Source organism: Salvia hispanica, chromosome 3 (assembly GCF_023119035.1).
Source record: "Salvia hispanica cultivar TCC Black 2014 chromosome 3, UniMelb_Shisp_WGS_1.0, whole genome shotgun sequence".
NCBI lineage: Eukaryota > Viridiplantae > Streptophyta > Magnoliopsida > Lamiales > Lamiaceae > Salvia > Salvia hispanica.
Window position 1 is genome coordinate 13,962,482 of NC_062967.1, and position 24,873 is coordinate 13,987,354.

The window sequence follows — 24,873 nt, forward strand, 5'->3', positions numbered from 1 at the left end:
CAAAATATTTTTTGACTTCACTGTATCCATTAATTTTCACTCTCTTCCCTATGCGAAGTTGTAAAATTCAGGGTACAGACACAAGCATGGACAAATGGATCATTAGAGTGTGCAGGTAGAGGAGTAGGCCTTGTTCTGGAGCAACAATCGTGTGATAAGGAAGATGCAAAAGCTCGTGTGATAAGGAAGATGCAAAAGCAAACTGATTTGACAAGCCATTAAACTTCAGCATTATGGTTCACAAGTCCAATAATTAAAGCACATGAAAAATTCCGACACTAAGAGACAATTGCATCAGCCATCAAGTGGTAAAGGGAAGCAGCAGCAAGAGTGGCAGTAGATAGAATAATAATTTTACACACTTCACAATAAAAGAGTAGATGCTACAAAATATAACATGAAAATGCACGATCAAGGCATTATTCATGGAGGGGCTGGATTCAACATCACCAAGGGCAGTTTAGCTTAAGCAATTGGCATGATTATATATTCGGCTAATTTGTAAATTTTTAACATTTAGGTTTATTGAAGATGTAAGTGGCTCTTCCGACCAACACATACGTACAAACCATTCATCAACGACTTTGGTTAGAATATCGGTAAGTTGATCCTCCGAGCAAAAAAAAGGCAATTCCACAATCCTGGCTTCAGGTTTTTCCTTGATAAAGTGTTTGTCAACTTCCACATGCTTGGTCCTGTCGTATCGAACTAGAATTTCAGATATGCTAAATTGCTTATTACAGTCTTATTATCACAGTAAAGTTGACAGGTTCGCTTTAACGAGAAACCCAATTCTCGCATTATTTTTCTCAACTATAAAACTTCTGTCAACGCACTCTATATTTCCTTAAAAATAAAACTGGACCGAACCAACTTTTAAAATTCGGTTTGATTCAGTTCAAAATCACATTGGGGCATGAGGTCCATGGATCCCAAGATATTTAAACAGATGGTTGCTACACGTTTCATATATTGTGAGGTCCTTAAGGTGTTGTGTACTCATCCACATATAACACCACTCTTTATTTTATTTAATATTTATTTTCTTCTTTTATTAGTTATTTCTGTTTGTCCCTTCTCAGCAGAACCAAGATGATTCCTTCAACACTTAAAACTGTTTTAATTGATTTGGCCATATCACAACTGTTATATTTGCTTTACAGGATAAATAACACGGAGATATATAAATTCTCAATCACAAAATAACTTTAGCAAAAATGGAACTTACTTGGTTTTGGCTTACGGTCGTAGCCATTTTAGCTGGTTCTTTGGTTTCTTTGGCAACGAGGAGGAAGAAGAAGCTGCCTCCAGGTCCAAAAGGGATACCTATTTTGGGACATCTACACATGCTGGGGAAGAATCCTCACCAAGACCTGCACAGGATTGCCAAAGACCACGGCCCGATTATGTACATGCAATTTGGATTCGCTCCAATCATCGTCGTTTCATCTCCTGAGGCAGCTGAGCTTTTCCTCAAGACACACGATCTTGTTTTTGCCAGCAGACCACTTCATCAGGCTGCTAAGTATCTGGCATGGGATCAAAGGAATCTGGTATTTGGGGCTTACAGTCCGTATTGGCGGAACATGTGCAAGCTATGTACCTTAGAGCTGCTCAGCACCTTTAAGATCAATTCTTTCCGACCTATGAGAAGGGAAGAGCTTGGTTATTTTGTTGAATCCCTTAAGGAAGCTTGCAGACTACACACTGTGGTCGATCTTAGTGCCAAGGTCGCATCCCTGACGGCAGAGATGAGCTGCAGAATGGTGTTTGGTAAGAAATATGATGATTGATGACAAAGACATAGGTGAGAGAGGATTCGAAGCTGTGATCCAAGAAGCGATGAAACTATCAGCAGTTCCCAATTTGGGTGATTACTTTCCTTTCCTTGGAGTCTTGGATCTTCAAGGGCTGACAAGGAAGATGACGGCACTCGCAAAAGTTTTTGATGATTTCTTTGAGAAAGTTATAGAAGACCATGTTCGAGCTGGATCTCATCCTGAGCAGGCCAAAGACATTGTTGATACCATGATGTCCATAATGCAGAGTGGAGAGTGTGAGTTTCAGTTCGACCGGCATCATGTCAAGGCCATTATGCTGGTAAGAAAATGGTTTAATAAATTACTCTACTGCTTGTTTTGATAAACATTTACTTAGTAATGGGTAATAAATTGATAAAGAATTACATGTGCAGGACTTGCTCATAGGTTCAATGGACTCATCAGCATCATCAGTTGAGTGGATACTTTCAGAACTGATGAGAAACCCAACAGTTATGAAGAAACTACAGAAAGAGTTGGAACGAGTGGTGGGATTGAAGAGGATGGTTGAGGAGTCTGACCTGGACAAACTCGAATATCTCGACATGGTTGTAAAGGAAACCTTCAGGATGCATCCAGTGGCTCCACTGTTGGTTCCTCACTATGCAAGGGAAGACAGCAAGGTTAATGGCTATGACATACCAAAAGAATCAAGAATAATCGTCGACACATATGCAATTGGGCGCGATCCAAATGTATAGATTGATGCCGAGATGTTCATTCCAGAGAGGTTCACTGGCAGTGACATTGATGTTAGGGGACAACATTTCCAGCTCCTCCCATTTGGCTCTGGGAGGAGAGGTCGCCCTGGAATCCAACTGGGGCTCATTCAAGTTCAGTTAATCGTGTCACAATTAGTCCACTGCTTCGACTGGAAGCTGCCAAATGATATGTTGCCAGAGGAGCTGGGCATAAAAGAGGAATTTGGCATTGTTGTTTCAAGGACCAATCATCTCATGGCAATCCCTACCTTCCGGTTGCAGAACTAGCTTTTATAGCAAACTTGTAAGAATTTGCTTCCTGAAAACAATATAAGTAGAAGAGAAGTAAGACGTGCTAAATAGTTTCCTAGTTGTTCAACTGAAATATTAAATCCTGTATTCCTCTTTTACTATCTTTAATACTAGGTTACAAGCATGTTATCCCAATCATGTACAAATAGAACCCAGATTCAAAATCCACTTCTTAAAGGGGAAAAGAGAACCTGATGGTCATTGCACAAGAAATCGACAGTTTTCATATATAATTCATGATTTCAAATTTCTTCAAAGTGTCATAGCTATAGATTGACAGAAGTTTCAAATGGTAAAAGGAATTCTTATCTCTTAGTTTTTGCTCTAATTTTAGTTTCCTCCACCAGGATTTTGTTGGAGAAACAACTTCCTCAGCATGAAACAGAACAGTCAAGTATAATTCATTAACCAATACAACAAAGTACAAACAAAGTACAACCAAAGAAAAATACAGACCCATAAATTCATTCAAACATCTTTTTACTATTTTTGGTATTGTTCTCTTACAGTTCGAGGTATTTTTACAATTATTTATTACTTATTTGTGTCCATATTTTATATTGTACTATAATTCACAATATATAACCAAGAAAGTAGTTCAAAATAGTATAATTATGCATCCTCACCTATAAAACAATAACTTCCATAACCAAATAGTATTAAAAGGTCAAAATGTCTCTTTGACAAGGACACAAAATATTAAATATGTTGACAATGTTTTTGGTTTATAATTTATAATGATGGTGGGTACACATTTATTGAAAATAAGTTAACAGTATTGAATTAAATCTTCTAGACGTTCAATACTTATAGTTATTGTAACCAAGCAAACGAAATTGAATTAAATCATCTAGATATTCATTTGTCATTTAAATATGAAAATGATATTTTGAAAGTAGAGAAAATTTGTTTTTTTCAGAGAGATATTTTCTTAATTTGTTTCTTGACTGGATCCACAATTAAGAATTCAAATATACTGGACCTCTTACTCGAAATCATTTCTATCAAACAATCTTTAAAATTCATCTAGAATATAAAGTAATCCACTTATTGGTGGACAAGGGAATAGTAAAAATGTAAAAATAGCATTAAAAAAATTAAAAATCAAAGAAAAAAATTAATAAAATGTAAAAGAGAAATAGATAAACGATTGGAGTATGAAATTATAAAAAAAATGAATTCAACACAAATGAAACATTCAACCTTCTTATCAGGAGTAAGACGCGCGCACCGTTACACATCAAATCCACATTAAACTTGGTTACATTTATTGTGATCAAATATAGTATTATCTAATATGAAATATCCAATCAAAACTATATTGATGAAATTAATTTAAATATTGGATAGCATTTCAAGGTTGTATATGAACCAAACTTGAGTACGCAATATACAATTAGTAAGATTAGTACTCCCTCCGTCCCAGATAATTGGTCCCAGTTCATTTTTCACACTCGTTTTACAAAAATAATAATAAATAGGTATAGTTGAGAGAAAGTAAAATAAGAGAAACAATAATATAGATAAGATTATTCTTTACATTATTCTCTCTTTTACTTTACTTTCTCTTCACTTTAACTATTTATTATTATTTTTACAAAATGAGTGTAAAAATAGAACTGGGACGAATTATCTGGGACGGAGGGAGTAATTAATAATTTAAACATATATCTCAATTCAGAAAGATTGTTCAGGCTCGAAGTAGTTAGCAGTTGATGATGAAAGATTGAAAAGACTCGACTTAATAAACTAACTAATCTTGAGCACGATAATATTCAGGTCAATTCAAAGATGGCAGGCATAAGTTTAATGGAACTTATGGAAACCCAAGTGCATAAATTCATTCAAACAATCATAAGATAAATAGCAAAGAGATCTATCAATCCTCAATCACACAACAACTTAAGCCAAAAAAATGGAACTCACTTGGTTTTGGCTTACTGTCGTGGCCATTTTAGCTGGTTCTTTTGTTTCGTTGGCGAGGAGGAGGAAGAAGACGGGAAGACTGCCTCCAGGTCCAAATGGGATCCCTATTCTGGGACATCTACACATGCTGGGGAAGAATCCTCACCAAGATCTGCAAAGAATTGCCAAAGACCACGGCCCCATTATGTATATGCAATTTGGATTCGTTCCAAACATCGTTGTCTCATCTCCTGAGGCAGCTGAGATTTTCCTCAAGACGCATGACCTTGTTTTTGCCAGCAGACCACCTCATCAGGGCTCTAAATATGTGTCATGGGATCAGAGGAACTTGTCGTTCGGGGAGTATGGTCCATACTGGCGGAACATGCGCAAGTTATGCACCTTGGAGCTGCTCAGCAACCATAAGATCAATTCTTTCCAACCAATGAGAAGGGAAGAGATTGGTCTTTTTGTTGAATCCATCAAGGAAGCTTCCAGACTACATGTTGCTGTCGATCTTAGTGCCAAGGTCTGGTCCCTGACTGCAGAGACAGGCTGCAGGATGGTGTTTGGCAAGAAATATGATGACAAAGACATAGATGAGAGAGGCTTCAAAACTGTGATCCAAGAAGTGATGAAACTAGCTGCAGCTCCCAATTTGGGTGATTACTTTCCTTTCCTTGGAGTCCTGGATCTCCAAGGTCTGACAAGGAAGATGAAGGCACTTGCAGAAGTTTTTGATGATTTCTTTGAGAAAATTATAGAAGACCATGTTCGAGCAGGGGATCGTCATGACCAGACCAAAGATATCGTTGATACCATGATGTCCATAATGCAAAGTGGTCAAGCTGAATTTCAGTTTGACCGGCGTCATGTCAAGGCCATTATGCTGGTAAGAACATGGTGCAATTAATAATTCTACTTATTGTTTTCATAAACAGTAACTAAGTAATGGGTAATAAATTAATAAAGAATTACATGTGCAGGACTTGCTCATAGGTTCAATGGACTCATCAGCATCATCAGTTGAGTGGATACTTTCAGAACTGATGAGAAACCCAACAGTTATGAAGAAACTACAGAAAGAGTTGGAACGAGTGGTGGGATTGAAGAGGATGGTTGAGGAGTCTGACCTGGACAAACTCGAATATCTCGACATGGTTGTAAAGGAAACCTTCAGGATGCATCCAGTGGCTCCACTGTTGGTTCCTCACTATGCAAGGGAAGACAGCAAGGTTAATGGCTATGACATACCAAAAGAATCAAGAATACTCGTCAACACATATGCAATTGGCCGTGATCCAAATGTATGGACTGATCCGGAGATGTTCATTCCAGAGAGGTTTTCTGGCAGTGACATTGATCTTAGGGGACAACATTTTCAGCTCCTTCCATTTGGCTCTGGGAGGAGAGGTTGCCCCGGAATCCAACTGGGGCTCATCCAAGTTCGACTGATCGTGTCACAGTTAGTCCACTGCTTCGATTGGCAGCTGCCAAATGATATGTCGCCAGAGGAGCTGGACATGAATGAAGAATTTGGCCTTGCTGTTACAAGGGCCAATCATCTCATGGCAATCCCTACCTTTCGGTTGCATAACTAACTTTGTAACCAAACTAGTAAGAACATGCTAAATAAGTACTCAAAGCCAGGTGCATGTATCACAAGGATATGAGATATCAAAATTATTTCAGCTGAAATTATAAATCATGCACTCTTCTCCAACTATGGTCAGCACAATCAGTCTATCCCAATCAAGCACAAACACAACTTAGATTAAGATTATAACAGATGATTATTAAGAACATGAAGTGGCCTGAGCTAAGTTTCAAACTCCACTTCTTAAAGGGGAACAGAGAAACCTACAGTTTTCAAATACTATAGTTTTATGATTTTCAAAACCATTCATCAAACACATTGTGGGCAAATCTTAAATTGGCACACAGACACCACTCGAAACAATCCCACACACAGGAAACCTCCCCACAGATATGCATAACCTTAATTCACCAAACGTAAATAGAGGTACACAAACGACAATTTTACCTTTAACCATTTTTGAAGAGCATCGGCTGAGCGGTGACCGGAGCTCGGCGCAGCAATGTCGAGCGCAAGCATGACTCACACGTGCTTGAGCACAAGTTATGTTGTCCAATAAAAGAACGACACGTGGTTTTCATTTTGTTAAATTCGAAAATTGGATTAAATATGAATTTACAAATTTAAAAAATTACAGAAACTATGACATAAATTGAGAGTGGTTATATTATGGCTGAACGGCTAGTAACCAAATTCGTTGGAGATATGTTTTAGAGCATCTCCAGTGGGACGGATGTCCCGTCGCCCTTCCCGATGGACTTCCCAAAAACACCTTCTGTCACGTCATAAGGACCTCCCACAGTACTGTCATGTCATAAGGACATTCCACTGCACGGTGGCGGACATCCCAAGGACTTCCCGCGCGGACTTCTCGCAAAAAAAAAAATTCACAAATTAACCGAATTAAACAATTTACGGAATTAAAAAAAAAAATGTACGGAATTAAAATTTTGTATCGAATATGGACGGACAAAGTGCAAAAATAATTTCATTAGATTAAAAAAAACAACAATAAAAAAAAAACAACTTAAACAAATTACACTCATGAACATATCAACGAGACCTCGACGCAACCATAGTTCTTCAATTATATCGTTCTGGAGTCGAATATGGGCTTGTCGTTGGCGCATGTCGGCAAACGCACGCACCCGGTCGGCCCCTTCATGGGGTACCCCCATACGTCCACTGGAGGTGGCCACGCTGTGGCTTGGATCACCGGCCCAATCAGTCAGTGCTGGACCTTCATCTTCGACAATCATGTTGTGCATGATAATACATGTTTACATGACATCAGCGATGCATCCATATACCACAACCGCGACGGACCCTTCACTACCGCCCATCGACTCTGGAGCACACCAAATGCCAGCTCCACATCCTTGGCGCTGCCTCCTGACGACTCGCAAAATATTTCTTCTTATCTTCTGTTGCGCATCTGATCGTCTTCACGAAGACGGGCCACATATGGTAGTAGTACATGTTGTGCTGGTTGCCGTTGGCGACGAAACTGACAGCCGGACCAACACCCAGTGCTTGATCGTTGAAAAGGGGGGACGACTGTAGGACGTTGATGTCGTTGTTAAAACAAGCTACTCCAAAATATACATGTCAAATCCATAGCCGGCAGTCAGCTACCGCCCCAAGGACAATCGTGGGATTCTTGCTCTTAAAACTGGTTGTGTACAACCCTTTCTAGGCGGAGGGGCAGTTCTTCCATTCCCAATGCATACAGTCTATGCTGCCCAACATTCCCAGAAACCCGTGCTGACTCCCGTGCATAGTCATTAGATCCTAGCAGTCTTGGGGGGTAGGCTTCCGAAGATAGCTCTCCCTGAATATCCCCCTAACGCCTTGACAAAAAAAACTCTAGACATTCACGGGCAGTCGACTCGCCGATGTGGAGGTACTCGTCGAACATGTCGGCCGCACCTCTGTATGCCAGCTGCCTGATTGCGGCAGTGCACTTCTGAATGGGCGTGTGGCCGGGTTTACCAACCGCATCCTCTCTCATCCTGAAATATTTGTATCGACGCTCTAAAGCGCCAAAGATACGAAGAAACAGTGGACGACTCATCCTAAAACGTCGACGGAATAAGTTGTCCCCAAACCGCGGCTCCGGAGCGAAGTAGTCGCGTACAACTGATGGTGTGCAACGATGTGGTCCCGAGGTACTATAGCTCGACGACGGATGGGTCGAGGTACCACCGGCTGTTGCTGCTGCTGCATGGCCGCTTGTAACACCCGATTTATCTCCGTAGACGTAATGGCCCGCAGCTCATCCCTAACGATCTAGCGCCAGTCACCAGCACCGCTACCACCCGCACCACTACCACTACCACTACCACTTGCCATAATAAATAAAAGAAACGTAGAGAGAGAGAGAAACTTGTTAAGATAAGTGGTGCGAATGAAATGAAATTCAACGAGCCGTATATATAGAGTTTTAAAAAAAAATTAAAAATCGCATCGAACGTCCGTCGGCATGCCACAATGGCGGACGTCCGCCCGTCGTCGCGACGGACGTCCCGTGAACGCCGTGGATCTCCTTGTCCGCTACGGACGTCCGTGTCCGTCCCCGCCGCGCCTTATGGCGGACGTCCCCGACGGACGTCGGGCACGCCGGTCCGATGCCCGCCGGGACGTCCGGCGTTGGAGATGCTCTAAGAATTGAGAATAGTGTAGTACTCCATAAAACAACATTTTATTCCGCCTATATATATCCCTAATTTATTTTACCTATTATGTTTTACAAATTAATGTCATAACTGTGCTATAATAGGAAAAATCACTATGATTGGATGAAATATTTATGAGATAATATCATATTTATCAAGTATTATTTTAATTATAAGTGAATTTACATAAATTGTATGTACAATAAACTTTTTAGGTATTTTACAATAAAATTGATTTATAAATATTAATTTTAAAACAAATTAATGTTATACTTACTAATCCTTCTGCAATAATAATTTAGGAATATTATCTTTTCAAATAATATATCTACATTAATTTAAGTAAAAAATAAGTGTTAGTATTATATTGCATAAATATTTTTAAATCAAGCTCAACATCTGCTGTGATTTTTTCATAAATCTTTTATATATTATCTCTTTTCTCTGTAAAATAGTTTAAATTATACTGTATAAATTAAATCTAATTTAGTAATTGTACAAATAATTTAAATTAAATTGAATTGATTTTGAGTCGAACTGGATTGATTTATGTCAATTTTATATGATAAATTTTGACTCTTGCGCAAATCAATTTGCACTATTCCGCTTGATTATGCACTATATATTAATAAAGTGATATTCTATTCTTTTGTGTGGAACGAACATATATTTTTTTTTCTAATTTTTTTCATAAACGTAGTGAGATAAAATCATTGTCTACATGAGTTGAATTTATGTGAATATAATTAATGTATGTATTAGGAATTGTGCAAAGTCTTTCTTTTTAAGTGAATATCGACCAGCCAAATACCATTCAAATTTGTTAGTTTATACTGATAATTCATTAATTTTTGTTGTTGCTTAATTTGATACGTCAGACTAAGAGATAGACATGTTTGTATAGTGAACCAATCATTTTAAGTTTTGGAGATTGAATTTGCACACATGTTTGTATAGTGAACCAATCATCATTTTACCTGAATATAATTATCTGGTCTAGTTTTCTTTTCACCGGACTTGTATAGAAATCAACCAGAAGCTCTTTCAATAGTTGGAGGAGAAAAAAGATTAGGTCACACATCATTTACAAGCCTTTTCATCTCATTATTCCATCATCTTTTGTGTCACGTGTTTGTACAGTGAACTAATCATTTCAAGTTTTGGAGATTGAGTTCACACACATCCTCGGTAACGAAAAATGTTAAGTTGCATATTAAAATTTAAAATGATTCTACATCATTGCATTTTGAGAAAGAAAATGAAAAAAAAAAACATTCACTTCACTTAAAAACTTCACCTAAAAGAGAAGAAATTATCACATCATTAAATAGTGCACAATCGAACGCAATTGGAGCGAAAATATGCAATTGTTTTTGTGCATGGGTCTAAATTAAACGCCAAAACTTGACTTAACTCAATCCAGTTAAACTCAAAATCAAATCAACTTAGTTTTAAACAATTATGAATTAGTTAAATATATAAATTTGAAAATTTGGATTAATTAACAAGGAGATTGATCAATTAAGGCCGTAAATAAAATCGAAGATTTAATTAATAATCAAGCCAAACCACTAATTAATGAAAGCAGGCGACAACTGAATTATAGCCGGCCCATACTACTATTAATTCACGTCCCATGCTAATTGATGAAAGCCCAAATAGAAAACGAGAGGGACATCACTTATCAACCCCCGTCGTCAAATTAAAATTCACTCGAACTTATCGATTATGAGTCATGGCGCGAATTAAAACTGACTCGAATCTTTTTCTACTGAAGCTAACACACCGAAATAATTCACACAATTACGACCCAACTCATCTCGACTCGAAGCATTCACGCAATTAAATACACTATGTTGAAATAGAATTACAAAAATGTAATTAGTAGCTTTTAATTAGTTAGTTTAGGATTAATCCAGCCAATATATAGGGCATATTATTGTAAGTTGTAGTTAACACTTTGCCACAATATAGTCAATAATGAATATGCGCTTTTTTTCTTCTTTCCTTAATCGTTTTTTCTCCTTATGTTCCTTTCATCGTTTTCCCTCTCTTTAGCGATTTCTTTCGTTTTCCCCAAATCTGCAAATTCCAATTTTCCATTTTTAACACACTACACCTCACCCGATATTCTGCAACAGAAGTCAACTCAATTTGAAATGTGCAAAAGTTAAAACAAGTGCTGACATTTACGGATTTGGATGATTTCTTTACTTTTCTTTTTCCGTGCATTTGTTTGAATATTTTTTTTTATTTGAACACTAAAAAATTACTACTAGTAGTATAATAACTATACTTATCATGAAATTTTTTTTTTCCCACATTTTCGCTCTAATTGCGCTCTAATTAAATAATAAAATCACCAATTATGCAAAAATGATTAACTAAGTAAAATAAACACTAGTATTAAAGATTATAAAAAAAATAATTATGAAAAAGAATAATAATGTGTTTTATAAGTATTTAGGAGTATATAAAAATGTAGAATAAAAATGCTAAAGTTGAACAACCATGTGCAAAATGTTGAAAAAAAATGAATAAGTTATAAAAAAGGAAGAAAAGAAGAAGTTAGACTACGTCTTAGTTACTAAAATCACCAATTACATAAAAACGATTAACTAAACAAAATAAATAATAAAGATTGTATGACAAAAAACTCGAGTCATGAAAAAAGGTAATGAGTTTTATATTATTTTTATTAGATTTTATAAATGTAACTAGTATTAATGAGTGTGAATCAGCAGTCTCTGAAATCTGAATAATATCTGAAGTAACTTGCACACCTTGTATGCAATTTATCCATCAAAATTTTCCCATTCATCAAAATAAAAAAATTTATGATTTCAAAATCATCAACAAAACCTTCACCCAATCATTTGAACTCATGAGTTATGACTCAGATTCAACTCGATTGAATATTTTTACCGAGATAAATTGAGTGGGATTTTGCAAGCCTCTTCAGCGCATTAATTATTGGCTATACTAGTATCAATGAGTGTAAAATAACTTTAGTTAACAGTCAACACACCAAATAACTCGCACGAACTCGCAACGATTCAACTCATAACTCGCACGATTCTGATTCAACACAAGTTAACACGGATCATTTCAACAAATTATAACACACATACCATCCTTTATAGAAGACTCAAAAAATTAATAGCTATAAAACTCTCTCTCCATATAACATCACGTTACCTCTCCTTTCAACGTCGCCAAATTAAAACTCACTCGAACTTGTCGATTATGAGTCATGAATCATATAAAAACCGATTCGAATCTTTTTTCACTGACATTGATATACCAAAAATATTCACATAATTATGAATCAACTCAACGCGACTCGAACCATTTATACAATTTAATACACTACACTGTCATTCGCCCGAAATACCAAAATAGAGGTAAACTCAATTTGAAAATATGAAAAAGTGAATACCACAAGACAAAACTTTTGTTAATTATTCCATTCGCACAATTTGTATACAAGCGCGGGCATTTACAGATTTGAACACTTAAAAAAACTACTTATAAGATTTAATTATAAGATAGTAGCAGTAGTAACTATGCACGAAAATAATTGCACATTTTCGCTCTAGTTAAATATACTACTAAAACTCACCAATTATGTAAAAATGATTAACTAAGTAAAATAAACACTAAAGATTCTATAAAAAACAATTATGAAATAGAAAAATGAGTTTTATATTATTTTTATTAGTATTATAAATGTAAAATAAAAATGATGAAATTAGACAACTATGTGTATAATTCAAAAAGAAAAGAATAAAAAGGGGGGGAAATGCAGTCAGCCAAACTTTTGCGTTTCACTCAAAAAATATTACTCCCTTCGTCCGACTTTAGGAGTCCCGATTTACCATTTTTGGGTGTCCCACTTTAGGAGTCCCTGTTGGAATATTTCATAAATGGTATTAGGCCACACATTCCACTAACTTTTTTCCACTCACATTTTATTATAAAACTAATATGAAAAAGTATGACCCACATTCCACTATCTTTTCTCACCAACTTTTCTTTACATTTCTTAAAATCCGTACCGAACTCAACCGGGACTCCTAAAGTGGGACGGAGGGAGCATGTCTTATGGATAATACTATGTTACTACTTGTTAGCACTATGGGTATCAAAATCAGGTGCATATATTATAGGAGTGGACGAAAGTATAAAATTATAAAATCTACATCTATTAAAAAAGCATGTTTTGGAGACTTATTTAGATTATTATATCCCTAATTTAGTGTATATTTATGTTAAAAATACAACATCTCATCAATTCATCAAAAATAATTATTTGGACTTGCTTCGATGCATTAATTAAATTGAGTTGGTACACCAAAAAACTCGCACTAACTCGCAACGATTCAACCCAAACTCGCACGATTCTGACTCAACTCAAGTTGACGCGAATCATTTAAACAATTTATAACTCGCATACCACCCTTCACCACAGAACACAGAAAATCAAAAGCAAACACAGATTGGAAGATTAGCTTGAAACTTTGAATGTGTTAAAGCGAAACACTATTTTTCTCACTCTATAAATTTCTCAAATCCAATTTCCTCACTCCTTTCATTGAAACCAAAACCCAAGAGGAACTAGTATAGGCAAAGTAAAGGGTGAAAAAGTGGTGAGCATTTCTTTTTCTAACTTTTTTTTGGTTGATGCTTTCTTTTTACATTTGATTCATGCAGTTGTGAGTTGTTTTTCTTCAATTTATTGTGGACCTATTTTTTATTCATGGAGTTTTGAGTCTTTCGGATTTTGACGGCGTTTCTTTGTGGTAAAATGAGTTGTGAAAGATTTGTATTTTTTTTTTCTATATCTGTTTGTGATTTCGTATCTTAAATAAAACACTGTTTTTATATAAGATTGTTATAAATTTGCTTGAGTATTCATTTTTTGTGCTGAATTAGATTTTTCAAAATTTTCATAAATTCATTTTTAGTGGATTGAAGACCAAAGCAACAAGTTTTCCGTCTTGCAGATAAAGATAGTATCTTGTTTGGGAATTTTTTTGAAACGATGCCTTTATTTTTCAGGTCTTCCGATTACTTAATCGTCTATTTTGATTTCATGTTTATATGAAATGTATGCACGAATCATTTCACGATTATATCTAGGATTTCATAATTTCTGGATCTAGCCGAATTTTGTGAGTCACATGAAAAAACTCGTTGATTAAAACTCAAATCCGACTCGACGGGTTTGTATTCGTATCTTTTTCACCTATGCATTGGCCCGCATTAAGTATTTGCGACTAAATAAGTTGAGTTGACTCTATCAAAAACACGCGCACAAACTTGCACTATTTTAACTCAACTCAGCTCAACTCGAATCATTTACTCGAACTCAACCTCGCTTAAGTCAAACTTAACTCAACACGACTCGAATCAAATCATTTACTCTATTTAATGGTCCGATTCAAACTCAACCTCGCTTAGGTCAAACTTAACTCAACACGACTCGAATCAAATCATTTACTCTATTTAATGGTCCGATTCAAACTCAACCTCGCTTAAGTCAAACTCAACTCAGCTCAACTCGAATCGAATCATTAATACTACTCCACATATTGCACTATTACTCTCCATCACCCATATCCCAAAATAGAAAATACATAACATAAAAAATCAAACAACACAAGAAACAGATTGATTCATGCTCTGAAGTATGAACTTGTATACAAATTGAGTCGGATTTTACAAGTCCCTTACGCGCGTTATTATTATTGGCTCTTACTAGAATCAATGAGTGTAATAAGTTGAATTGACATGCCAAATAACTCGCACGAACTCACAATGATTTAACTCGAACTCGCACGATTCATACTCAACTCAAGTTGACGCGGATCATTTCAACAAGTTATAACACACATACCACCCTTCACCTAGAACACAAAATATCAAAAGCAGAAACAGATTGGTAAAAACTCATACAATTATGACTCAGTTCATCTCGACTCGAATCATTTACAAAATTTAATACACTACACTGTCCTTCACCCGAAATTCCAAAAAAGAAGTCTACTCAATTTGAAAATGCTACCCAAATACAAAACCTTTCGGTAATTATTATATTCGTACTCGATTTGTATACAAGTACTGACATTTACGGATTTGGACTTTTTTTCTTTACTTTTATTTTTACATTCATTTGTTTGAACATTTTTTTATTCTTTTGAACACATTTACTAACTAAAATTATCATGCATGAAAATAATTGCACATTTTTGCTCTAATTACGCTCTATTTAAATTACTAAAATCACCATTTATGTAAAAAGTATTAACTAAGTAAAATAAACACTAGAATTAATGATTGAATAATAAACAATTATGAAACAGAAAAATGAGTTTTATATTAATTTTATTAGTATTATAAATGTAAAATAAAAATGATGAAATTAGATAACTATGTGTCTACATAAATAAAAAAGAAAAGAATAAAAAGGGGGGAAATGCAGTCAGCCAAACTTTTGCGTTTCACTCAAAAAATATTGCGTTTTATGGATAATACTATGTTACTACTTGTTAGCACTATGGGTATCAAAATCAGGTGCGTATATTATAAGAGTGGACGATAGTATAAAATTATAAAATCTACATCTATTAAAGAAGCTTGTTTTAGAGATTTTGTTTTGATTTATTATACCCTTAATTTAGTGAATATTTATGTTAAAAATATAACATCTCATCAATTCATCAAATATAATTATCTGGACTTGCTCCATGCATTAATTAAATTGAGTTGGTACACCAAAAAACTCGCACTAACTCACAACGATTCAACCCAAACTCGCACGATTCTGACTCAAGCTGACGCGAATCATTTAAACAATTTATAAAACGCATACCGCCCTTCACCACAAAACACAGAAAATCAAAAGCAGAAAGAAGATTAGCTTGAAACTTTGTATGTGTGAAAGTGAAACGCTATTTTTCTCACTCTATAAATTTCTCAAACCCAATTTCCTCACTCATTTCATTGAAACCAAAACCAAGAAGAACTGCACGTAAAGTAAAGGGTGAAAAAGTGGTGAGCGTTTCTGTTTCTAACCTTTTTGTTGCTTGATGTTTCCTTTTTACATTTGATTCATGCAGTTTTGAGTAGTTTTTCTTCAATTTATTGTGGACCTATTGTTTATTCATGGAGTTTTGAGTCTTTCTGATTTTGATGGCGTTTCTATGTGGTAAAATGAGTTGTGAAAGATTTGTATTTTTTTTTATTTTTTTGTGATTTCGTATCTTAAATAAAACACTGTTTTTATATAAGATTGTTTTAAATTTGCTGGAGTAAATTCACTTTTAATGGATTGAAGATCGAAGCAACAAGTTTTTCACCTTGCAGACCTTGTTTAGGGAATTTTTTTAAACCATACCTTTATTTTCAGGTCTTTCGATTACTTTATCGTCTATTTTGATTTCATGTTTATATAAAATGCATACACGAATCATTTCACGATTATACCTAGGATTTTATAATTTCTAGATCTAGCCAAATTTTGTGAGTCACATGATAAAACTAGTTGATTACAACTCAAGTCCGACTCGACGCATTTGTATTCGAATCTTTTTCACCTATGCATTGGCCCGCATTAATTATTGGCGACTAAATAAGCCGAGTTGACTCTATAAAAAACACGCGCACAAACTCGCACTATTTTAACTCAACTCAGCTTAACTCGAATCATTTACACTGTTTAACAGCACGATTCAAACTCAACCTCGCATGAGTTAAACTCCACTCAGCTCAACTCGAATCATAACTCAACCTCGCACAAGTTAAATTCAACTCAAATCATAACTCAACCTCGCATGAGTTAAACTCAACTCGAATCATTACTCAAACTCAACCTCGCTTAAGTCAAGCTCAACTCAGCACGACTCGAATCAAATCATTTACTCTATTTAATGGTCCGATTCAAACCCAGCCTCGCTCAAGTCAAACTCAACTCAGCCCGACTCGGATCGAATCGTTTACTCTATTTAATGATCCGATTCAAACTCAACCTCGCCTAAGTCAAATTCAACTCACCTCGACTCAATCTAATGGTTAATACTTAATACTAATCCATTTATTGCACTAATATCCCAAAATAGAAAATACAGAAAATAAAAAATCAAACGACACAAGGTACATGCTCTGGGAGTGTGAGCGATACGCCATTGTTGTAGGACTAGAGCAGCGCACGATTCCCACCCCTTCTTCCTCTTTCGATTTCTTCTCTAACATTATTTCCCCTCCATTTCCTCATTCATTGTGTTGCAACCAAAACCAAGAACTTCATGCAAAGCAAAGGGCTGCCCTTCTGTTTCTTACATTTTCTGGCTAAATTCTTCGTTCCTACGTTTGATTCATGGGGTTTTGACAAGTTTTTCTAAGTTTTTCTTTTCTCTCTTCTTGTGCAAAATGGAGCATTATTTTATTTATTTATTTATTTATTTTTAAAATTACTATCACTTTTAGATGTTTTTATTCCTTGTGTTTTTTGACTGGGGTTTCGATTCAAAGTCGGTTATTTTAGAACTTGAGAAGGGTGAATGATACTAAAATTTTGCTAGATTGTTTAGAGTTGTAGCTTAAATTGATATCCAGTTCTTCATCTAGGGGAATTCAAGATTTATATTTTTTGAGCTTCATTGTGTTGTTGATATATAGTAATGTTATGTTTTCTGATGTTTCTTTATATAAATATACTCTTAATTACTCTTGCTATGAAATATATCTCATAAATGCTGCACAACAGTGCACATCAAGTTCATCTTGATTATATAACATCAAGTGAGATGGATAGAAGAGCGCTTACTTTGAGACAGGGACCTATTGACGAGAGGCAGTATAGGAGTGCGTTGTCGCAAAACATCGCGGTGGAGTCAACGTCTACGTCTTACCTCTCTCCCTCCACTGCCAGTGCTGATTCTCTGAACAAAGAATTCAAACTGCACATAGGCAGATTCTTTTACGAGAACGGGCTGGATTTTGGTGCAGGCAGTTCAACAAGCTTTAAGAGCATGATCTCCCTTTTCTCTCGAAGGGGGATTCAGTGTCAAGCTCCGAGTTAAATGGGTGGATATTCAGGGATGTGATGAAACGTGTGGATGAGATCAAAAGATCGTGGGCAGTCACTGGTTGTAGCATCTTGCTCGATGGATGGACGTATGCCAATGACCAAACCTTTGTAAATGTTTTGGTGGACTCCCCCAAAGGTACTGTGTATCTTTCCTCATCTGACATAACTGATTGTGTTGGAAACATGGAGGCTATGCAGACGTTCTTAGCGAGGGTTCTGGCGGAGGTTGGACTTCATAACGTTGTTCAAATAGTCACATACTCGAGCTCGGCCTTCATGATGGAGGCCGGTAGGCAGCTCATGGAGAGATATCGGCCAATCTTTTGGACAGTGAGTGCTTCGTGCTGCATTGAGCTTATTTTGGAGAATCTGGCAACGATGGATGTCATCCACTAGACGCTGGAGAAGGCGAAGATCATCTCAAGCTTTGTCCACAACCACCCGATTGCTCTAAAGTATGTGCAAGACCAGACAAATGGGAGCGGCCTGGTTGATTCTTCGAGGCCATTCCTGATGGTCGAGAATATCGTGATAAAGAAGGGAGGTTAGAAGAAAATGTTCTCCTCCTCTCATTCTCAAAGCTCGAACTTGATGTCAACCGTGGTGGGAAGAAAAGCGAGTGAGCTGCTGGCGGATCGTTCGTTCTGGAGAGGGGCCACGACTATTCTGAATGGTGCGCCTGATAGAATGGATGGACAACAGTGGAAGGGTCCACCATTGATCAGGCGAAGGAGACCATCAAGGAGGGGCTCAAGAAGAAAACTGAATACATGCCATTTTGGGATGCAATCGACGATGTTTGGAATAAGTGCCTCTACAGCCCTATCCACTCCGCGGGCTACTACCTTTTCTACACGAGCGACGCGTATGTCGATTCTCAAGTTGTCACCGGCATGTCCTGCTTCCTTGTTCGCTCGGCTGCTGTACAAAACCGGCGGAGGTGGCATGGCTGCCGGAGTTCCTGAAGAACAAAGATCGAATCTTTCTCCCGGTGAATTATCACTCTCTCATGTTATAGTGTTATAGTAGTCATATACATGTCATTCTTTCTACTAAACCGGTGTTTTGTTGTAGCTATTTGGTGGTCGAGATATGGTGGGGAATGCCCGGAGTTGCAGAGGCGGGTGATTCGATTGCTGAGCCAGGTATCAGCTCAGGAGAAGCTTGGCAGAGACACTTTTGACGATGGGAGGGAATGCAGATGAGCAAAAATGGATAAGGGATATGGTTTTCCTTAGATACAATATGCATCTCCAGAATTTTGTGATTGGCAGCTCTGTTCCCGATGATGCCAATTGACAACATTTGTTTTTGGCAGTATTATTATACCCAAATGATTCTATAGTTACGTCTAACAAAAGAAAATGGGGAAAAAAAGAGAAAAGAATATCAAACATTTAAATAGTGCATAGTTGTGCGCAATTGGAGCGGAAATGTGCAATTGTTTTCGTGCATGAGGAGAGCACGAGAGGTTTGTAGTCGTCAAATATAGTACATTTCCACTACAAAAAAAATATTCAAGCTCAGTTTTTTCAAAAACTTAAAATTTAGTCAATTGCAATTTTTGAAATAAAAAATGTGAGATTGCTTTCGTGCATGAGGAGAGCACGAGAGGTTTGTAGTTAGCAAATATAGTACGTTTCCACTACAAAAAAAATTCAAACTCAGTTTTTCAAAAACTTATAATTTAGTCAATTGCAATTTTTGAAATAAAAAATGTTAATTAGAGGGGATTCTGATAGCTAGTGGGTTAGGCGCCGGTGTGTAAAATCCGAATCCAATGTGTAAAATCTCTCAATTCAAGCCCTAATCTCCTAGTTGCACAAGTATGGGGTCTTGGGAGATGAACTTCTAACAACCAGTGGGTTATGCCTCCCCCTTAATGGACTGCGTACACTGATTGAACTCCCTCGCATGATATCAGGTCGGAGTGTTTAGGCCGTCAAGGCGACGAAATCGGCTTTTTTTTGCTGCAATGATATCATATAGTAGTTACAATTAATCTGCTCAATTACTCATACAATTAGCCATTAATCAGTTGTGTATATTCTCAAACACAAGTCACAATCACCGTCTTATTATTGAAATTAAAACCACGCGCCGCCGTTTACAGCCACATCTCAGCCGCTTGACGGTTTGGATCTGGTGAGGAGCCAATCGACAATCTCCCCGAAGACGAGCTCAACGTTCTCTTCTGGCTCGCCGACCAGCTGGTGCCACATCCCAGGGTATATCCAGCGCGTGGCCTTATTGTCGGTCGCCGAGGGCTTGCAAGCGCCAGTTTCCGCTTCCACTCCACCTTTTTTCACGCGCCACCATTTAACAAACACAATAGCTCGGGCTTTCATCATTTTATAATTGACAATATGCAAAGTTCTGTAACCAAAGTGCAAACAAAAAATGTTATTATCCCGTCCAAAAAAAATAGATCAATTTTAGCCGTCTACTGAAATTAGACTAATTCTAAAAATGGAAAGTTTTAAACTAATACTAACTCTATACATCATTCTAAATATGGACTTCACAATCCATTAACACTACTCTCACTACATTTCCCCTCTCTCTATCTTATTTTACCAATTGCATATTAAAATTCATGTCATTTACAATTATGTCTATTTTTTGGACAAAGTTAGTACTACTCCCTCGGTCCTAACTAAGTTGAGTCGTATTCCTCTTTGGGATGTCTCAACTAAGTTGATGAGTCATTTTCTTTTATAACAAAAAACAAAACATCCAATCACTCTTATTTTATTCCGCTATCTATTTTACTTTCTCTTTATCTTTTCTATTTTATTCATTTCTCCTATTTTTCAACTTAATTTATGTATTCTCGTGCCTAAAAGTTATCTCAACTTAGTTGGGATGGAGGGAGTTTTATTTTCTAGTGTACTTGATCTCAGCGTTGTAATCAATTTTAAAACAAAGTAAATTATATTGAATTAAATCATCTAACTAATCATTTGTCGTTTAAATGTCAAAAAATGGCATTTTGACAATAGAGAAAATTTGTTATTTCGAAGTGTTGCATAATTTCTTTCAATTTGGAATATGATGTTCTTGAGTAGTTCCCAAAATAAGAATTCAAGTATAGTGGACTTTCTAATCTGCTCGAAATAAATTCTATATGTTGAGTGGGTCCCACAGTAAGAATTCAAATTTAGTGGACTTCCTACTTTGCTCGAAATAATTTCTATCAGACATCAGAATCAGACAACTACTATATTTATTAACCAAACACATAGTGAATATCGACTTTTTGGTGGGGAATGGAAGATGACCCCTTTCTTGGATGTCATGGAATTTTATGCAATTTTATTTTATATGTTAAGTGAAGAGAATAAAGTAAGAGAGAAAATAAATAAAAGTGTTTTCATTTTCAGTAATGTGTCATCTTAATTAAGAGAAATCAAAAAAAGAAAGTGTATCATTTTCAATGAGACGGATGAAGTATATAAGCGAGACTCATTTTCTACTAACTTATTCAACTCGTTTTTTTCTTTTCATTTTTTAAACTCGTGCCATAATCAAATAAGACTCTTATCTCATTGAGAATATAGAGGGAGTAATTGACAATGGATAAATGACATCCGTAAAATACTACAAATAGAGAAAAGAATGATTTATTTCCAAATATAAATAGTGTTCAATAGTGTTATTTCTAAAAATAGAAAGTTTCTATTTAAACTTTGTTTTCTTTCTACTTCTCTTACTTTACTTCGTTTTTTCTTTTTTTCTCTTATTTTATCAATTTTCTTATTAAATTTACATAGTCCAAAAAAAATAAATTATTTTGGACTAAGAGAATATCGTAAACAAGCTCCTTACCCAAGTGATGGTCAATCTTTCAATTTAGGAAAGATTGTTAAGACTACAAAAAACTCGTGAGTGTAGTTGAAAAACGTTGAAATGCATAGCCTACACTCGTCATTTTCCTCTTTCCAATAACGGCAAACTCACATTAATGAAGCTTATTCATCACAACAAACAATATAAATAACACATACAATCATCCATCCATCATCAATCACACAACAAACCTTAGCAAACCAAAAAAAAAATGGAACTCACTTGGTTTTGGCTCACTCTCCTGGCCATTTTAGCCTCTTCTTTGGTTTCATCGCTGATGAAACCAAAGAAGAAGCTCCCCCCGGGCCCAAAGGGCCTCCCTATTCTGGGCCATCTACACCTGATCGGCAAAAATCCCCACCAAGACCTCCACCGCATCGCCAAGGCCCACGGCCCAATCATGTACATGCGATTCGGTTCCATCCCAAACGTCGTCGTCTCATCTCCCGAGGCGGCCGAGCTCTTCCTCAAGACGCACGACCTTGTCTTCGCCAGCCGGCCCCCCACCGAGGCCGCCAAGTACATGACGTGGGACCAGAGCGACGTCCTGTTCGGCGCCTACGGTCCGTATTGGCGAAACATGCGGAAACTATGCACTCTCGAGCTTCTCAGCACACACAAAACCAACTCCTTTAAGCCTATGAGAAGGGAGGAGATTTCCCTCTTCGTCGAGTCGCTCAGGGAGGCGCCTGGGCCGGTTGATCTCAGCGCGATGGTGTCGTCTGTGAGCGTGAACATGAGCTGCAGATTGGTGTTTGGGAAAAAATATGAGGAGAAGGACATTGACGAGAGAGGGTTCAAGGCTTTGATTAAGGAAGGGATGAGATTAGTTAGTGCTCCTAATGTGGCTGATTTGTTTCCTTTTCTTGGAGTTTTAGATCTCCAGGGGCTGAGGCGGAAGATGAAGGCGTACGCGAAGGTCTTCGATGGTTTCTTCGAGAAAGTCATTGAAGACCATCTCCGAGAAGGGGACCGCCCTGGCCAGGCGAAGGACATTGTCGATATGATGATGTCGATTATGCAGAGTGGGGATTCTGAGTTCAAATTCGACCGGCGCCATGTCAAGGCCATTATGCTGGTAAGACCATCTCTAACCATACACCAGATCTCTGCAAAAATTGTGGAACATGTAATAAAAAATTGTATAAAATTTAAAATTGCTTTTTAGCGTGACATATTTATATTTATATTTGCAAAAATTTGGGAAACATATAATAAAAAATTGTGTAACATTTAAAATTACTTTTTAGCGCGATGTATTTATATTTATATTTTTATATTTATGTGAACATATTTATATTTATATTTATATTTATGTGAACAGGATATGTTGCTAGGAGCGATGGACTCGCCATCATCAACAGTGGAGTGGATACTCACAGAGCTGATGAGGCATCCAACAGTGATGAAGAAGCTACAGAGGGAGATGGAGCAAGTGGTGGGATTGGATCGGATGGTTGAGGAGGCTGACCTCGACCGGCTCGAGTATCTCGACATGGTTGTGAAGGAGACCTTCAGGCTGCATCCGGTGGCTCCGTTGTTGATTCCTCACTATGCGAGGGAAGATAGCAAGGTGAATGGCTACGACATACCAAAGGAGTCGAGGATAATCATCAACACGTACGCGATTGGGCGGGATCCGAGTGTGTGGAGTGATCCGGAGAAGTTCACTCCGGAGAGGTTTAGTGGGAGTGAGATTGATGTTTGGGGGCATCATTTCCAGCTCCTTCCGTTTGGTGCGGGGAGGAGAGGCTGCCCCGGGATTCAGCTCGGGCTTATCCATGTTCGACTCATCGTGGCGCAGTTGGTCCATTGCTTTGATTGGCAGCTGCCAAATGATATGTCTCCAAAGGATCTTGATATGAATGAGGAGTTTGGTGTTTCTCTTACAAGGGCTAATCATCTCATGGCTGTCCCTACCTTTCGGTTGAAGATGTAGCTTTTGATGCAAACTTGTAAGAATTTGTGATAAGTGAGGCGATAAGGCAAACGTCCACATTTTCTTGAAAATTATGTAGGATATTGTTTCCTTATCGTATCTTTATTTTTAGTATTTAAATAATTGTCATGTATTGTGTCGTAACTATAAGCTCTAGTATGAGTTTTCTTTGTCGGTTCTTTTTCTGTAGTGCTAAAAGGAGTCCAATTGCATAAGTTTTATAAGTATAAATAGGTCTATTGTATTCCTATCTTAGATTATTTGTCAATTTCTTCTGCCATCTTTTCTCTTTGAGAAAGAGTTTCGCAAAGAAACCCTTATACCGCCGTCAACTAATTGTAGGTATGCCGACGATCGTTGATGAAGCAGAAGTATCCATTAACGTCGGCTTTGATAAGGTTATGGCTAGGGATGTCAATCGGGCCAGCCCATTGGATTTCGGGCCAACCCTATTCGGGTTGCGGGTCAATCGGGTGCGGGCTAATCGGGTTGTGATTTTTTCGGGTTATGAAAGTTCAACCCTAACCCTAAAATCTCAGGTTTCGGACTAGCCCAGCGGGCTAATCGGGTTACTGCCGATAAAATTAACATGCGATCAATCCAATAAATAATGATGCAAATTAATTATATTCATAAAGTATAAAATATTTAATTATGATAAATTTGAGATATATGCTTAAAATCAAACATAAACATGATCAAATACTAATATTTGAGATTTATGCAAAATAAAATATAAACATCAAGAAATTTTAAAGCATGTTTTAGAAATTTAAATATATTTTTAATGAATTTGAAGTTTCTAATTAATATATCTATTATTACGCTAATAAAAATTTAATATATAAAATTGAAAGTTATTTTTTTAGTAATCTATATTATAAAATAACCAATGAAGTGTCGAACTATAGACAAACAAATAGAACGATGGAAATTTTATCGAGTTTTCGGGTCTGACCCTAACGGATTGCGGGTTAATCCGGT

At 36.8% G+C, this 24,873-nt stretch overlaps 4 protein-coding genes, 1 long non-coding RNA gene and 1 pseudogene across 7 annotated transcripts; 5 read left to right on the forward strand and 1 right to left on the reverse strand.

Annotated features, from left to right (window-relative positions):
• The first annotated feature begins 465 nt into the window (after positions 1 to 465).
• LOC125214172 lies at positions 466 to 2,957 on the forward strand (annotated as a pseudogene).
• On the reverse strand, positions 594 to 6,005 carry LOC125214176. 3 transcript variants are annotated; one of them, XR_007175078.1, is made up of 8 exons: positions 5,872 to 6,005; positions 5,717 to 5,784; positions 4,760 to 5,627; positions 2,342 to 2,840; positions 2,187 to 2,254; positions 1,879 to 2,097; positions 1,229 to 1,756; positions 594 to 695 (listed from the first exon to the last, which is right to left on the reverse strand). It is a non-coding gene; the product is annotated as an uncharacterized LOC125214176 (long non-coding RNA). The 3 variants fall into 3 exon arrangements; XR_007175077.1 differs by having other exon boundaries at positions 1,229 to 1,529; positions 1,604 to 2,097; XR_007175076.1 differs by having other exon boundaries at positions 1,229 to 2,097.
• LOC125214173 (cytochrome P450 71AU50-like) lies at positions 4,746 to 6,461 on the forward strand. The gene is made up of 2 exons (XM_048115078.1): positions 4,746 to 5,630; positions 5,725 to 6,461. Exons 1-2 carry the CDS (start codon positions 4,749 to 4,751, stop codon positions 6,337 to 6,339), a joined length of 1,497 nt encoding a protein of 498 aa, XP_047971035.1. The 5' UTR covers positions 4,746 to 4,748; the 3' UTR covers positions 6,340 to 6,461.
• An 11,356-nt stretch (positions 6,462 to 17,817) lies between these two features.
• On the forward strand, positions 17,818 to 18,650 carry LOC125209338. The gene is made up of 3 exons (XM_048108940.1): positions 17,818 to 18,019; positions 18,076 to 18,431; positions 18,498 to 18,650. Exons 1-3 carry the CDS (start codon positions 17,818 to 17,820, stop codon positions 18,648 to 18,650), a joined length of 711 nt encoding a protein of 236 aa, XP_047964897.1.
• LOC125209339 lies at positions 17,839 to 19,306 on the forward strand. The gene is made up of 2 exons (XM_048108941.1): positions 17,839 to 19,092; positions 19,176 to 19,306. Exons 1-2 carry the CDS (start codon positions 18,657 to 18,659, stop codon positions 19,304 to 19,306), a joined length of 567 nt encoding a protein of 188 aa, XP_047964898.1. The 5' UTR covers positions 17,839 to 18,656.
• Positions 19,307 to 22,142: 2,836 nt separating this feature from the next.
• Positions 22,143 to 24,108, forward strand: LOC125216194 (cytochrome P450 71AU50-like). The gene is made up of 2 exons (XM_048117851.1): positions 22,143 to 23,028; positions 23,275 to 24,108. Exons 1-2 carry the CDS (start codon positions 22,162 to 22,164, stop codon positions 23,887 to 23,889), a joined length of 1,482 nt encoding a protein of 493 aa, XP_047973808.1. The 5' UTR covers positions 22,143 to 22,161; the 3' UTR covers positions 23,890 to 24,108.
• The last annotated feature ends 765 nt before the right edge of the window (positions 24,109 to 24,873 follow it).